Raw genomic sequence first — 16,696 nt, 5'->3', positions numbered from 1 at the left:
TCCATGGACAATTTTCCGCTCTAATCAACAGAAAAGGGGTGAGGGGGTAGTTCTCATGGGTTCCTTTAACTGAGATCCTATAACTACCCGGTGCGAAAGCCCCTAAAGCTACTTAGTTTGAAAGTGACTTATATGTAAACTGTGCTTCATACTATTGACAATAGACAATTAATTTTTTTCCCATGAAATTTCACAGAATGTTTTGGTAATGTGACTTAACATTGGCCACGTACACACTGTAAAGTTTCAGGGTGTGACAACCGCATTTAAATACAGGAGTGAATCCCCTAAATTACATTCTCTGTGTGTACAGACCACGATGCAATGATTGACAGCGTGGTAACCATAGAAATGTTCTCGTGTCTCACGTGTTTGGTATCCACTATTTTTTACAATTACTATTACAGCGACCAAAGACTAGTAGGCAGTTGCGGGTCGCAATATTTAGGTATTGTTTTCAAATATAAAGCATTTTGATTTATCTCTGTTTAAATGGGCATGTTCTTGTTCGCAAAACTTGTTATCCTCTATAAGTATACTATAAGTATAAGTATAATATAAGTATAATATACTATAAGACTCATAACTCTTTCCCTGTGGTTTTCTTGCACCACATACATACAAAAGAGACACATCTTTGATGTGTATTTAAACACATCATTAACAACAATTAACAATTAACTACTGCATAGAATTTTTGTAAATGCGGTTGTTTTGTTAATTTGGTTGTAGAATGCGGTTGCCGCTCCTGTAAATTACTGAACTGTGTGTGTACAGTAGGGATGCACCGATATGAACATTTTGGCCGATACCGATAACCGATAATTCTTTATATTTGAAAGCCGATAACCGATATATTGGCCGATAAATCTAAATACAAATTTTGATAAACTTTGAGAGCCTGATTACAAAAACAAAAGGCTCAACATTAAAAGCCATGTCCCAAACACTTCAACATAAATCAAACCTATACAGTACAGTAGCCTATTTGAACCAGTGTAAGATTCCTTACCTTTTCAAATTCATTTTACACTCCTGTGGCCAAAAATGGTAAAACTTTACAATAAGGTTTAATTTTTGTTAGCATTAATTAACCAACAATGAATGAACAATACTTCAACAGTATTTGTTCATCTTAGTTCATGTTAAGCTCAACATTTTCAGATCCAAAGTTGAATGGACTGTTAATAAACCCAAACATTTTATTACTAACATTAACAAAGGTTATTGTTCTCTGTTTGTTTGTGTTAGTTAATGCATTAACAAATGAGACCTTATTTGTAAAATGTTACCAAAAATTCTATTGCCTAAAAAAATAAAAAATAATATACCTAAATAATGCAAACAAGTTATTGGACAGCATTGCTTAGGCTGCATAATAAAGAATCAGAATGCAAGTGCATGACATAGAGAACAATAAACATGCTAGTTATTAAAAATATGTTAAATATTACAGTAATAGTAAACATCTTTAATATTAGTCTATCAAATAACGATGCTGTTTGAGAGCGCGCTGAAGCTGGAGAGAATGAACGAACAACCGTAAACTGAAGCGCTAGAAGGTTAATTAACAACTAAACGCATCATATATGAGAACAATCAGATATTTATACAAAATAAATATAATATTACAATTTATATTTGCACAAAATCACGCACAGGTGAAGGCCTATAACTCCTGTGGATGCTCTTCCCCTGTTTGAGAGCGCGCGTTGAAACTGAAGATGATCAACGGTACAGTGAAGCACTGCGGGTTATTGACTTAACGAAACGCATCCTATATGACATTAATCAGATGTTTATACTACAAAAACGTAGTATTACGAATTAAATATGCTTAAAATGACGCGAATGCACAAGCGAACTTGACTGTGCTGGTCAGAATGCGTTGTGGACGTGCTCTTCCCACAACAGCGCGCTGAACCACAACCACTAAACCCAGAGAATTCACAACGTTTTATAACAATAATGTTCTCATTACAGTGTTATGTATAGGACAGTCCCAGAAGTTATTAATGCTGTGCATCTGTTTGAAATGCGCGCGCTGAAGCTAAAGACCGGTACAATGAAGTGCTTTACTGCTTCGTTAATTAACTCAACCAAACGCATCCTTTATGAGATTATATACACAGAAAAATAAATATAATATTACAATTTACAATGGCACAAAAGGCTGTGAATGCACAAGCGAACTTGACTGTGCATGTCATGGAGGTGTAACTCCGTGGGCATGCTCTTCCCTCAACAAACGCGCTGAAACACAACGTTCTTTTACAGCCGTATTCTCATGATCATTTTATGTAGATTATAGAAGACTTGCGCTGCACATGTTGCACATAACTGTATTTTCCTTTTCGAAGTGATTCCAATCATATTTAGAACAATTCAAACCCATCATGGTGGACAGCGCGTCTGTCTCAGCTAAAGGAAATAATACATTATCTATCGGCTCGAATATATCGGTCAAATTCTTATCGGACCGATAACGATAACATCAAAAATAATCATTTATCGGCCGATAACGATATGTTGCCGATATATCGTGCATCCCTAGTGTACAGAACAGGATTAAGTTCTAAAAGGTAAACTGACAACGGAATTTAACTGCAGTGTGTACGTTAAGCCATGAAGACCTCAAACATTTTAGACCTCATAGAGCTTTGCCTCGCTCTGTGAATGTAGTTGAGTTGTATTCTATAGTTGATTTTTCTGCTGTGTTTGTGCAGGGGTTGAAGAAAACATGCAGGACGTAGTTGGCCACATCACCGAAGGAGTGTGCAGACCACTCAAGGTGAGATGAAAACGGTGTCATTAGAACTAATAATTAGGATTAGTGGTTAGTAGTTGAGCTGTGGTGCTCAAATGGGCGACCCAGTTTGCAACACTTCTTAATCCCATAAACCTCTTAACTTGCCAGCATATTATATATATATATATATATATATATATATTGTTGCTCCACTTCATCTGCCAGTAAACCCATCGCTTTAATAGCTCTGCTGCCGCCATGTTTCCAACACCTGGCCCCGCCTTGATGCGATGATTGACAGGGCGGGTGGAGACTTGATCGGCTCGGATTGCATTTTCAATTCCATATTGAATTTTGCTACATTCATTGTGGGACATATAATGAAAATGCAATCGCAAGTAAATGCAGTGTAAATGCAATTAAGAAAAATTACATTTAAATGATAATTTTGCTACAATTTTTGCTTGAACATGTTAAACACATTTAATCATTTCTGTAATACATTTTCATTTTAATTTTGCAACTTATAAAGCGTTAAAATATATGTTTAAATGATATGTTAAAACTAGTGTATGAAATAGCAAATGTAAATTATATAACCGTATTCAATTTGAATTATCATTTTGCAGCAAATGTGCACACATGGTATGTAAAATGTAAATTTAAATATTTAAATGCATTGCCATTAGGGTTGCAGCTATCGATTATTTTTGTAATCGATTAATCTATCACTTAATCGATCGATTAATCGATTAATCTGATACATTTTTTCCCATGTTTTTAAACAATCAAAACAAATAATGCATAACGAAGATTATTTGAAAATGAATGAAAATTTTATTAATATGCACAACAGGTTTCATGCTGTAATCTAGCGCTGACATCAAAGTAAATATCTTTTATGTTGATTTCTACACTTGCAGCATTTACCATTAGGCTACTAACAAATAATATATCATATGTGGTGAGCCTATTTGCTATGATAACCTAGCAACGTGTGTGTGTGTGTGTGTGTGTGTGTGTGTGTGTGTGTGTGTGTGTGTGTGTGTGTGTGTGTGTGTGTGTGTGTGTGTGTGTGTGTGTGTGTGTGTGTGTGTGTGTGTGTGTGTGTGTGTGTGTGTGTGTGTGTGTGTGTGTGTGTGTGTGTGTGTGTGTGTGTGTGTGTGTGTGTGTGTGTGTGTGTGTGTGTGTGTGTGTGTGTGTGTGTGTGTGTGTGTGTGTGTGTGTGTGTGTGTGTGTGTGTGGTGTGTGCATGAGGCTTCATTGCAGTTTGGTACAGCAGAAATACATACATTCATTTTTAATAGAACGCTGCATTTGGCTTGCATCACTTGCATAGCGGTGCATTTTAGGTGAAGCATCCGTTCGAAAAATCGCGTCACAACATCACGTCCCGGTGAATAAAGTGAACACATTTCTGAAATTATTGTTGCGTGGCTACATAAAAGTTTAAGCTTATGTGATGCATTGCCACGATTGGTCTGGCTGGCGCGAGAGAGAGAGGAGGGTGCATGCGTGTGTGTGTGTTACTGATTTTCCACTATCAGTTCTGCGCTGCTCTCCGCGCGCGATCTTCACGCGAAAAGAGGTCTGCCTTCAGGGCTCGCGCTCGTTGTCAAAGACGCGACACGGCTCAACTCTCCGTGTCACAGAAAAAAGCTGAGCACTGAATGGATAAGTTTTCCGTATTGTTGTTTTTGAATAGTGCACAACCGCTTCAATGTTCAAACTGGCAAGGCTTTAAAAGCATTTACTTGACAAACTTTATGAGGATGAAAGTGAAAGCGATCTGGCTTCAGGGCTTGCGCGCGCCGCGTGTGTGTGTGTGTGTGTGTGGCAGCTATAAGAATGGTAATCAACTTACATAAATCGTGTAAAACATGCAGTTACTATAGTGATTCTGGGCATCTAGAATCTACACTAAATTCTAAATGTATCACGTGCTATGGTGTGCTTCCTGAACATAGAACAGCAGTCCGTGTGAATCAGATCCCTGCGCATATAGTGCGCGTCATAGGAATTTAACGAGGCTTCGAGGCAGAATTTTTGCCTCGAGGAATTTTTGTAATCGAGTTAATCGAGTATCTCGATGAATCGTTTCAGCCCTAATTGCCATTTTGCATATTACATTGCAAATTGAATTCTGCTACACATAAGCTTCCATATGTGAACACACATCTATTGTGTGTTTTGAAGCCTTCATTTTAAAACTTTTTTTTTTTAAATCATGCATAAACATTCTCTCAAAAATACAAGCATGTACATACATGTTGCTCAGATATTATGGTAGCCCAGTTTGTGCTGAATACAGTGTAATTACACTTTTGCCATTAATATGTTTATAAGCAACCAAAAATAGCACAAATGTCAGAGCATGTCAAAACTTCTAAAGGGCCCCAAAAGAGCTCAGACTCCAGAGGGTTAATACTGTGTGTCATTCCACGGCTGTTTTTTTGTTTTGTGATGGTTGTTCATGAGTCCCTTGTTTGTCTTGAGCAGTTAAACTGCCCAATGTTCTTCAGAAAAATCTAATTCTTCCAGCATCTTTTGCATATTTGAACCCTCTCCAGCAGGGACTGTATGCCTTTGAGATCCATCTTCTCACACCGAGGACAATTGAGGGACTCAAACCCAACTACTAAAAAAGGTTGAAACATTCACTGATGCTCCAGAAGGAAACACGATGTTAACACAAAGGGGAGTACTAAATGGAAAAAAAAATGATATTTAAACAAAAAAAAATTATTGGACCTCTTCATTTTGTTCAAAAGTTTTCACCCACGGCTCTTAATGCATCATGTTTCCTTCTGGAGCATCAGTGAATGTTTCAACCTTTGAGTCCCTCAATTGTCCTCAGTGTGAAAAGATGGATCTTAAAATCATACAGTCACTGCTGGAGAGGGTTCAAATGTGCAAAAGATGCTGGAAAACTGAAGAATGTGCAGGACCTGGAGGATTTTTTTGAAGAACATTGGGCAGTTTAACTGCTCAAGACAAACAAGGGACTCATGAACAACCATCACAAAACAAAAAAACAGCTGTGGATCATCCAGGGAACGACACGCAGTATTAAGAATCAATGGTTCATAAACTTTTGAACGGGGTCATTTTAATAAATTCAGCTATTTTTTTGTCTTGTGTACTATGTGAACATATTTTATGTAAAATATCTTATTCAGGACAGTACTAAATATAAAACAACAAACATTTGGTTTGATCCCTCTTATTTTGTTAAAATTATTCACATTTTCAGATTCTGCAAGGGGTGTGTAAACTTTTGAGCAAGACTATATACTATATCTGTACGTGTATGTGTGTATGTGTGTATGTGTGTATGTGTGTATGTGTGTGTGTATGTGTGTATGTATGTATGTATGTATGTTTGTATGTTTATGTCTTGCTCAAAAGTTTATTATTTGTAATCAACTTTTTTGTTCTTTGGGACTATGTAGTCATATTTCATATTTTCATATGTCGTAAATTCATATTTTTGCAAACCTGTACTGACTCGCACAACGCCAGACACCAGAGTTGTTGATCTGTGTTTGTTTTTTTATTTCCTCCACCAGGTGCGAATCGAGCAGGTGATCATTGCTGAGCCAGGTGCAGTTCTTCTGTATAAACTCTCTAACCTGCTCAAGTTCTACCATCACACCATCAGGTACACACACACACACACACACACACACACACACACACACACTTCTGTGAATGGCTTTATTGTCTTCATCCCAAACTATGGATCATGGAAGGACAAATCCTCCTTATTTTACTGAAGAGCTTGGCATAGATCCAAAACTGAAATCCAATTTTTGCCATAGCCTTTAATATTGCAGTTTTTCTGAATGCATCTGTCTGTGTCTCAGTGTCATCATGGGTACCAGCGTTTCCTCTCTATTGATGACCATTGATGAGATGCACATGCTCAGTAAGAAGATGTTCTTCAACAGTCTTAGTCTCCATGCCAGTCGCCTCATGGATAAAGTAAGTTATTCTCAACTAAAATGTAAATTTTTAACTCTTTCCCCACCAGCATTTAAAAAAAAGTTGCCAGTCACTGCCAACATTTTTGATAATTTTCTCGAAACTTTCATGCCCCCCAGAATATTTTGTAGGAATATCTGAACATATCAAAAGAAAGAACAGACCCTCTGCTTAAAAAAAAAAGTTTTTTTACTGCATTCTTTTTTTATCAACACTTAAATGTGGGTAAGTTTCATACAAAAATTTACATTTTGAGTAAAAAGCTGAGAAAGTCACGTTTTTGTTCGAGACTAGGGGTGTAACGATATGTCACGATATAAAACTGCGCCGATATGCATCGTTGATGTAAACGATATGATTTGCGAAATAGTTATTTTATCCAAGGCTCAACTTGCTGTATTTATAAGGTATAATTCACCCAAAAATTTTAATTCTGTCATCATGTACTCACTCTCATGTCGCTTCGTTTACTTAAGTTTTCTGAAAAGACACAGTGGCTTTATATGATAAAGATGGTAAACACGGACATTCAAATTATTGCGTGACGTGCGAAAACAACATGAGAGTGAGTAAATGCAGAATTTAAATTTTTGGATGAGCTAAACATTTTGACAAACGCGCTGCCGGAACGGCGCTCCTCAAAGTAAGTGCAAACATAATTTAAATCACCTGATCACATTTAGTTTTAGTAGTACGGTTATTCATAGTATTTTAGTAAATAAAAAAGTAAAATAAAATAAAAATGTTGGCTTAAAATATCGCAATACATATCGTATTGTGAGTTCAGTATCGCGATTTTTATCGAATCAACATGAGTGTATCGTTACACCCCTATTAAAGACTGTCTGGATCGGATTCAGAATGATGATCAAAACACAGATGGAGTAGATCAATTCCATCAACACCCCCAAATCTTCACAGTCCTGTAGCTCGTCCTGGGTCGATATTTCATCCTGTAACATTAGGCAGTTTTGATTTATATCATGTTGATCACGTTATTTTATACATGCATCTGCTTTCATATGCTATCTCTTGTTTCTGCTTCTTTTTCTCCTGTGTTTTGCGGCGGTTGAAATAAAGCTGAAATAAAAATAACATGTAAATATTAGATGGAAAAACTTATTAAATGAAAATTAAAAAGTTGAAATACTAAAATCACTAAAACTATAAATTAATTAGAACTATAAATAAAAAATAAACCAATTTTGAAATGTTTACAAAAACTAAAACTAATATAAATGACAAAAGCACATAACAGAATTACTTACATTTAACCTAAAACTAAAAAAGGGCATGGAAAATATGAAAATGAAAGCTCATTCAGAATCAGAAAGAATCAGAATCAGAAAGAGCTTTATTGCCAAGTGTGCTTGCACACACAAGGAATTTTTCTTGGTGCTGAAGCTTCCAGTACACATATACAAAACAAACACAACAAGAACATAGTAATACAAATTCTAAGAATAAATATGAAAAATAGTATAAAAAATATAAGGTCACAGTTACGTTTAGTCAGACTAAACATTTACAGATTATGAACATATTTACAGTATTTGAGTAGTATGAATATATAAATATAAATATCATTCACGGTATTAATATTATAATAGTATATAATGATACTAAAATAACACTTACTATACACATCCCAAGTTCATCTAAATTCTCTTCTGCTGTTCCTTTGTTCTCATTTTCATAAATCTGAAAAGATATGAAAATTCTGCTGTTATTTACTCACCCTCATGCTAGTAAACCAATAAACATCTTAATGACCAATAAAAACACTTCCAACAACTGCCTGAAACCACCCCAGAACACCGTTGCATTGTGGCGCTCTAACACAACATCCTATCCATCTATAGGGATTGACACCACAAAAGTGCCTTATCAGTTGGATTGTGTTTTTGCCAGGCTAAAAAACAGCATTCTCACACCAAGGATTTTAAATTGGCCCCAAAATATCCTTGAACACGAACAGGCTACTTTGTAAAAAAAAACAACACCTCATTGATAAGTGGATCAATAGCAAGAACAAGATGGCCTCCTCTCCACACTTCTGAGAGAATTATCGCCTTAACAGCACGCTAATCAAATCACCTCAGGCTTAGGACGTTACGTATCGCTCCCTGACGTCGCTCGGTGCCAGGAACACCAGCCAGAGCTAATAGGCTATATTAGAGGCAGCAGAGCCCTAGGTAGTGTTCGCGTAGCAGGGTGTTTATTAGTCAGCCTTCAGAGGTGTCAGTCCCGCTGTCAGACATGCCTGGCTTGATCTTGGACTTGAGTTGGAACGGTAAATACTGCTATGAAAAGTCTGAATGTCTGAGACATGATTTTTTTGTGTCTGAACCTATGAATTTATTTAAGAAGACATTAAAACTGCACGTCATACACAGTGATTTTAATGCATCTCATGATGGACATGTTTTTTATATATTCATATTTTTGTGGGCTTAAAGTCAAAATGTGGTGTAACCCAGAGAAAAACATAAATCTATTATTAGAAAATGTATTTAAATTGTTCATAGAAGAATCTTATGTAGTTTGGCTTCAAATTCAAATGTTGAATGTTATAATTTCAATTTGATAAATCCTTTTAAATTGAAAAAATATCTTTAAATACTTAAAAAAACAAAAACGTTGACTATTTTTAGTGTGCATTCAAGGTACATTGGATGCATGAGGGAAATATTATTACTTGACAGGTGCACCACTTGTCATTTTTAAAGTCATTCAAATAATACTTGTGTTGAAAAAAAGGTATGAAACACATGAGAATATATCACTTGTGTTTTAAACAGTGTTGGGAAGGTTACTTTGGAAATGTAATAGGTTACCGATTATGTAGTAGTATAGTATAAGATAAGTAGTGTAACTACACTGCTGTTCAAATGTTTTTGATCTGTAAGATTTTTATGTTTTTAGAAGTCTCATATGCTCACCAAGGCTGAATTTATTTGATTAAAAATAAAAAAATAAAATAAAAAAACAGTGAAAAAATTGTGAAATATTATTAAAATGTAAAATAACAGGTTTTTTTATTTGAATATATGTTAAAATATTATTTATTCCTGTGATCAAAACTGTATTTTCAGCATCATTACTATGCATTAATGATAGCATGATCATATACTGTAACACATCCTAGCTTTTTACAGAAAAAAAAATCAGATGTAACCCCCTTTGTAATCGTTGACATTTTAACATTAACTGTAATTTAACTATATATTTTTTCATGTTACAATTATTTTGTAATTAAATTACCTAACGCCGTTACATGTAACTAGTTACTCCCTAAAACTGGTTTTAAACTAGACTTCTTTTTTTTTTTTTTTTTTGTTTTTTTTTTCTCAGGTAGAGCTTCCACCTCCTGATCTGGGTCCCACCGCCTCCCTCACCCAGACTCTGTCTCTCCTCAGAGAGGTTTTGGCATCCCATGATTCATCAGTTCTGCCTCTTGATGCCCGTCAGGCTGACTTTGCACAGGTGACTTTTTATGTCATGTTTTGTGGAGGAATCCAGTGTGTTTCCACCTCTTAGTGTATTTATGTATTATACAACCTTTATTAAGTGGTTTTGTAGAAGTCAAACATTTTTGTAATGCTTAAATATAAATTTTTTGTTATTGTTTCATTCAAGAAATTAATCGGTTGTCTTATTAGTGCTTTCAAACGATTAATCGTGATTAATCGCATCCAAAAATAAAAGTTTGTGTTTACATAATATATGTGTATTGTGTATAACTATTATGTATATATAAATACGCATGCATATATTTAATAAAACTGTGTTATACTTATCTATAAAATATTTATACATAATATAAGTGATATAAATATACAGTATATAAATAAAAGTATTTCTTAAATATATACTGTACATGTATGTGTTTTTATTTAAATATACATAATAATTATAGACAGTACACACACATATATTATATAAACACAAACTTTTATTTGGGATGTGATTAATCGTTTGACAGCCCTACTTATTATATTTGTATTTATGCAATTCAGTAATATTATACACTATTTTCCAAATGGGCATGGAGTGCTGTATTATGTTCAGTGTTGGGAATACTGCATTACAAGTTACGCAAGTGTAATCCGATTACTTTACGTTATCCGACTTACTTTATGTATTTAATCTCACTTTATTAACCAATGTCTTCACTGCTGACCTTCAATGATCCAATTCAACCACACTAATAAGCAAAAACGACTTTAAATAAACATCACATTTGTGTTTGATCTGTGCCCTTTAATGTACAGGCGTGGATTTGCATTTCCTTCAGCCTGAGGCTCAGGTTGGTCTGAGGTTGACATTGGTCTGATTGGTTGAAGGACTATCCAATTGCATAGAGAGTCATTTGAACTATGCTCGTTGATCACACCTCTTGTGCAGTAGAAAATACAGAGCAGACTGCCCAGACTAATGTCCAATCTTAAAAGATTGAGCTTGGTCTGGTGATAGCCAGACGAGTGGAAGGGCCTGTACATCTGCCAAAAATAGAACTTTTGTTCTTTTGTTGTTATAAAACAAACAAGCAAGCCCCGCCCAGGTGAGAAAAAGTAACGCAAGTAATGTAACAATTACTTTCTATAAAAAGTAACTAGGTAATGCAATTAGTTACTTTTTTAGGGAGTAACACAATATTGTAACCAGTGTTGGGGGTAGTGTTGTTTTCGTCAACGAAAAGTATGACTAAATATCGTCGTCAACGAACCTTTATAACGTGACGAAAACGAGACGAGACGCAACGTAAATGCTGGTCATGTGACGATGACGAATAAAAACGAGACTAAATGTGGTTCACAAAATAAAAACTATGCTAAAATGTCTCTTCATTTTCGTTGACGAAAATGAGACGAGACGAAAAGTCGCGTTTTTATTATTATTTTGCAGTATTTTTGTGCGTCTCATTCAGGGGCTGCATCAGGGCGCACTGCTCAGACGCAGCCGACATCACTCTCTTCAAGCCCCACTCGCGCGGCGTTTTAGAAGATTTAGCTCCGGTGAGTGAACGAGACCGATGGGCGGGCAATCGGGGTTCGTAAGCACTATTCGGACGATAATTATTTGTCCAGCGGTTGTAAGGTGTCTTTATCATTTACAGGGGCTAGTCAGTGATTTTATTGTCGTCTTAATCCAGAATATCAGTGTTTTTCTCCCACCACCCGTGTAAAAATCTCCGGCCGAATGACCTAAATTACTGTTTGACAAACACCAAGGTCGTGTGGTGCCTTCTGAATCCACATGTCTGAGTTTTCAATAATATATAACTTCAGAATTCACGGTTTATATCCTTTTTGGCCACTGCAGAGCACCGTGCGGCTGTGCTTCGCTGTTATTTGGATGCATTTGAAAGATCTAGACTTGTAATACTGAAATGCTGACAAGTATTTACAAGAGCAAGATATTTCATCACCGCTCAAAAAAAGAAAGAAAAGCACGTAAACATTTGAAATGGGCCGTTATAACGGCAGCAATTAGATATGTTAAAATAACCGCAGCATTATGATTACCTCATAAGCGAATAAGAGGCTGTATTCACTTATTTCCGCTCATTTCCATGTGGAATAAAATTACATCCTTTATTTTGAGATAAAATACAAGACAGAAAAACATTTTAACTATAATGTGGGTCTAATTTTAAACAGATTTAAAGAATGAAATAATAATTTGGATATTATTTTCCTATTATTAAATTAAATATGCATTTATTCTTATTAAGACATTTGGAAAAACTTTTATTACATTGAAGTGGAAAATAAAACGGGTGTTGTGGAAAAAGATGGGGAGAAATGTGGCCACAAAAATCACAGGAAAAAACACCACGAACCTTAAGAGACATCTCAATGTTTTTATTTATTTTATTCAAATGTATGTGTGTGTACTTCTAACATGTTTAGTTGGTAAAATAAATATGTTGTAACTTCAAATCAGAGCGTCTTCCGTGTCTGGAATGGATGTATTCTTGAGTCTATAAGGTAACAATAATATAATAAGATAACATGGTTTGAAATGGGTTTGGCTAAAAGAAGATTTTGGTTTTGTCTATAATATGTACTTATACTATATTGACTGGGTTAAATAGAATTGCATTACTAAAAAGAGACTAAAATACAATTTTCATTGACTAAAACTTGACTAAAATGTCATCAGTTATCGTCGACTAAAACTAGACGAAAATAGCCATAGATAATTCTGACTAAAATAAGACTAAAATGCTCAGACTTTTAGTCGACTAAAACTTGACTAGACTAAAATAGTATGACTATGACTAAAACTAATAAAAACTAAAATGACAGCTTGACACAAAGACTAGACTAAAACTAAAATTAAAACAGGCCGCCAAAAACAACACTAGTTGGGGGTAACGCATTACAAGTAACTTGAGTTACGTAATAATATAACTTTTTCCAAGTAACTAGTAAAGTAACGCATTACTTTTCAAATTTACAACAAAATATCTGAGTTACTTTCACATTAACTTGACTGACAGCTCTCCTGCCCTCATGTTGAGAGAAATAAGTGCAGAGGGGTGTGTGTAAACATGATGGTTATTGTAGTTCCAGACTAAATGTGAGCATTTATTCATCTCACTTGCACAATAAAGATTTTGTACTCCTCAAAATGAATAAAATCAGTCAAATGCAAAATCAGAGTACTATGCAAACCTCCAATAATTAAATGTTAAATAAAACAACAATTTGTATACCTTTAATCTACCTTTATATTTAATTTACCAATGTCTTGCTGCTGACCTTTTGAGGATGAAAATTACTAGATTTTTTATTTTTATTGGCAAAACTTTTTTCTCCTGCATCCTATACTACCATTATCCAGAATGGCAGTACAGCAGAGCTGCGCCCTCTACTGTTCATGCGTGAATTTGCAGTTTTACCTCAGCCTGGGACTTGTTATTTAAATTTTGGTATGAAGAGGTCTTTACCGTTGCACAAAAATATAACTTTTTTTGTTATAAAAAAACAAAAACAAGCCCAGCCCAGGTGAGAAAAAGTAACGCAAAAGTAACGTAACACATTACTTTTCTTAAAAAGTAACTAAGTAACACAATTAGTTACTTTTTAAGGGAGTAACGCAATATTGTAATGCCTTACTTTTCAAAGTAACTTTACCCAACACTGATTGTAATGCATTACTTTTAAAAGTAACTTTCCCAAACACGCCTTATGCTTATGTCAAACTGAGGCCATGACTTTGTTTTCTTTTTTACCCCATCATCCTCGTCGCTGGTTCTCAGGTGTTGTCCTGCATCCTTGACCCGTTGCTGCAGCTCTGCACGGTATCAGCCAGTAACCTGGGCACCGCAGATATGGCCACCTACATGGTGAACTCCCTCTACATGATGAAGACCACACTGGCGCTCTTTGAGTTCACCGACAAACGCTTGGAAATGCTGGAATTTCAGGTGTGTGACACATGGACTTGCAAAATTTGAAAAAAACAAGTTTTAAATAGAAGCAATTATTACATTATTTGTATTGGTCACTTACTGTAGATTGAGGCACACTTGGACACTCTAATCAACGAGCAGGCGACGTTCGTGCTGACCAGAGCCGCACTGAGTCACATCTACAGCTGCGTCCAGCAGCACACCGCAGAGCAGGTGAGAACTAATGTGAAAACCACTCAGGATTTAGGGAGGAACAGCTCTTCTTGGTTCACAGCTTGGACTGGCTGCTGTGATTAAAGTGTTTGACACATGCAAAAATCCCCCAAACTCTCCCCCTCCCTGTTTTGCTCTGTCGCCTGCTCTGCAACTGCAGAAGTTTCCCAGCGTTACAGGAATTATATGAATTATACACAGCTTCACAAGACCCATAAATAAAGCTTTTAAACAAATTATCTCCACAGAGCAGCTCATTGACAATTATTATCAGTTATATTAGTGCTGCTTTTATTGCAGCCAGAACATTTGGAGTGTTTCTTACTTCTCATCAAGGGAACAGGAACAAATGAGTGTATTAAAAGGAAAGTTTCAGTTCTAAAATCTGATCGAATATTCAAAGCCGAAGAACCTGAAAAAAAGCAATGAATAACACAAAATGGACAAAATGCATCTAAAAATAGAGAAGGGGAAACAGAGTGAGCTAATGCGGGAAGGGTACGAGATCCAAGCGCCCAAAACATGAGAATTCTGTATTTTAGGCTTCAAGTTAATGCATTAGCGTTTAATATACCCTGTCATGTGCTTTGATAGATGCGTGTGCGTCCTCAGCGCTAAATAACGTAAAACGTTAATTTTACAAGTTATATTCTCATCTTTAAATGTTACTAATTCACGCGAGTATTTCCATTTTGCATGAAAGTGCGTCAGTCTGACATTAAGCTTCAAACTTCACTGAACGAGTGCCGGTGCGGCGGGAGCGCACACGTGCATCAAACAGACAGAACGCAGACTATAGGGAGACAATATTCAGTGCAAAAACATTAATTTAGCTGAAAAATCTGTTGGACTCTAAATTTAGGTTTAAAAGTCAACATGTAATTCAAGTAAGATTAGTAACTGTAAAGGGATAACCGCGTGTAATTGAATATAAATTTAAGACGTTTCTTATAGCTTATTTACAGGATAAAGAAATGACAATAACTGTCCTTGTGCTTTGTTTTATAGTAAAACCATGTTTTTTTGGCGTATTGGTTTACCATTTGTATAACCACACAAATACCATATAGTTAAATTATGGATTTGAAGGGAATTTTGTGGTTACCATGGAATAACTACAATAACTATTTTTATACAATAAGAATTGGTTAAGAATTTGTTGAAAAACAATGGTTCATTTTTGAAAGAGTAGATATATTCACTATGTACAGTGGCAAGAAAAAGTATGTGAACCACTTGCAGAATCTCTGAAAAAGTGAATAATTAATAACTAAATAAAAGAGATCATACAAAATGCATGTTATTTTTTTCATTTAGTACTGTCCTGAATAAGATATTTTACATAAATATGTATACATATAGTCCACAAGACAAAAAAATTGCTGAATGTATTAAAATTACCCTGTTCAAAAGTTTATGAACCATTGATTCTTAATACTGCGTGTCGTTCCCTGGATGATCCACGGCTGTTTTTTTGTTTTGGGATGTTCATGAGTCCCTTGTTTGTCTTGACCAATGTTCTTCAGAAAAATCCTCCAGGTCCTGCACATTCTTCAGTTTCCCAGCCTCTTTTGCATATTTGAACCCTTTCCAGCAGTGACTGTATGGTTTTAAGATCCATCTTTTCACACCGAGGACAATTGAGGGACTCAAACACAACTATTAAAAAAAGGTTCAAACATTCACTGATGCTCCACAAGAAAACACGATGCATTAAGAGCCGAGGAGGTGAAAACTTTTGAACAGGATGAAGCAGTCCAAATATTTCTTATTTTGTTTAAATTTAAAAAATAATTCATTTAGTACTGCCTATCAGAAGCAACAGAAGATACTTGCATGTTTCCCAGAAGACAAATTGAGTACAATTTACCTTGATCTTCAAATTCAATAAGTTTTCACCCCCCGGCACTTAATGCGTCGTGTTTCCTTCTGGAGCATCAGTGAATGTTTGAACCTTTTTTAGTAGTTGGGTTTGAGTCCCTCAATTGTCCTCAGTGTGAGAAGATGGATCTCAAAGGCATACAGTCCCTGCTGGAGAGGGTTCAAATATGCAAAAGATGCTGGAAAATTGAAGAATGTGCAGGACCTGGAGGATTTTTCTGAAAAACACTGGGCAGTTTAACTGCTCAGGACAAACAAGGGACTCATGAACAACCATCACAAAACACAAAAACAGCCGTGGATCATCCAGGGAACGACACGCAGTATTAAGAATCAACGGTTCATAAACTTTTGAACAAGGTAATTTTAATCAATTCAGCTATTTTTTTGTCTTGTGGACTATATGTAAACATTTGTATGTAAAATATCTTATTAAGGACAGTACT

The 16,696-nt window shown here is 35.5% G+C and overlaps 1 protein-coding gene across 1 annotated transcript in view; it reads left to right on the top strand.

The window, feature by feature from the left end:
• The window catches only part of cog6 (component of oligomeric golgi complex 6), a 107,928-nt gene that overhangs the window by 63,489 nt on the left and 27,743 nt on the right, over window positions 1-16,696 (top strand). Inside the window, exons 11-16 of the mRNA XM_079823652.1 lie at window positions 2,727-2,791; window positions 6,319-6,410; window positions 6,616-6,733; window positions 10,088-10,219; window positions 14,004-14,171; window positions 14,262-14,369. Coding sequence (XP_079679778.1) covers window positions 2,727-2,791; window positions 6,319-6,410; window positions 6,616-6,733; window positions 10,088-10,219; window positions 14,004-14,171; window positions 14,262-14,369 — 683 coding nt within the window. The remainder of the gene's footprint in view (window positions 1-2,726; window positions 2,792-6,318; window positions 6,411-6,615; window positions 6,734-10,087; window positions 10,220-14,003; window positions 14,172-14,261; window positions 14,370-16,696) is intronic.

Source organism: Gobio gobio (assembly GCF_949357685.1).
Source record: "Gobio gobio genome assembly, chromosome: 8".
In the NCBI taxonomy this organism is placed as follows: Eukaryota; Metazoa; Chordata; class Actinopteri; order Cypriniformes; family Gobionidae; genus Gobio; species Gobio gobio.
Note: the sequence above shows the minus strand (reverse complement) of the source record. Positions and strands in the feature narration are given on the sequence as shown.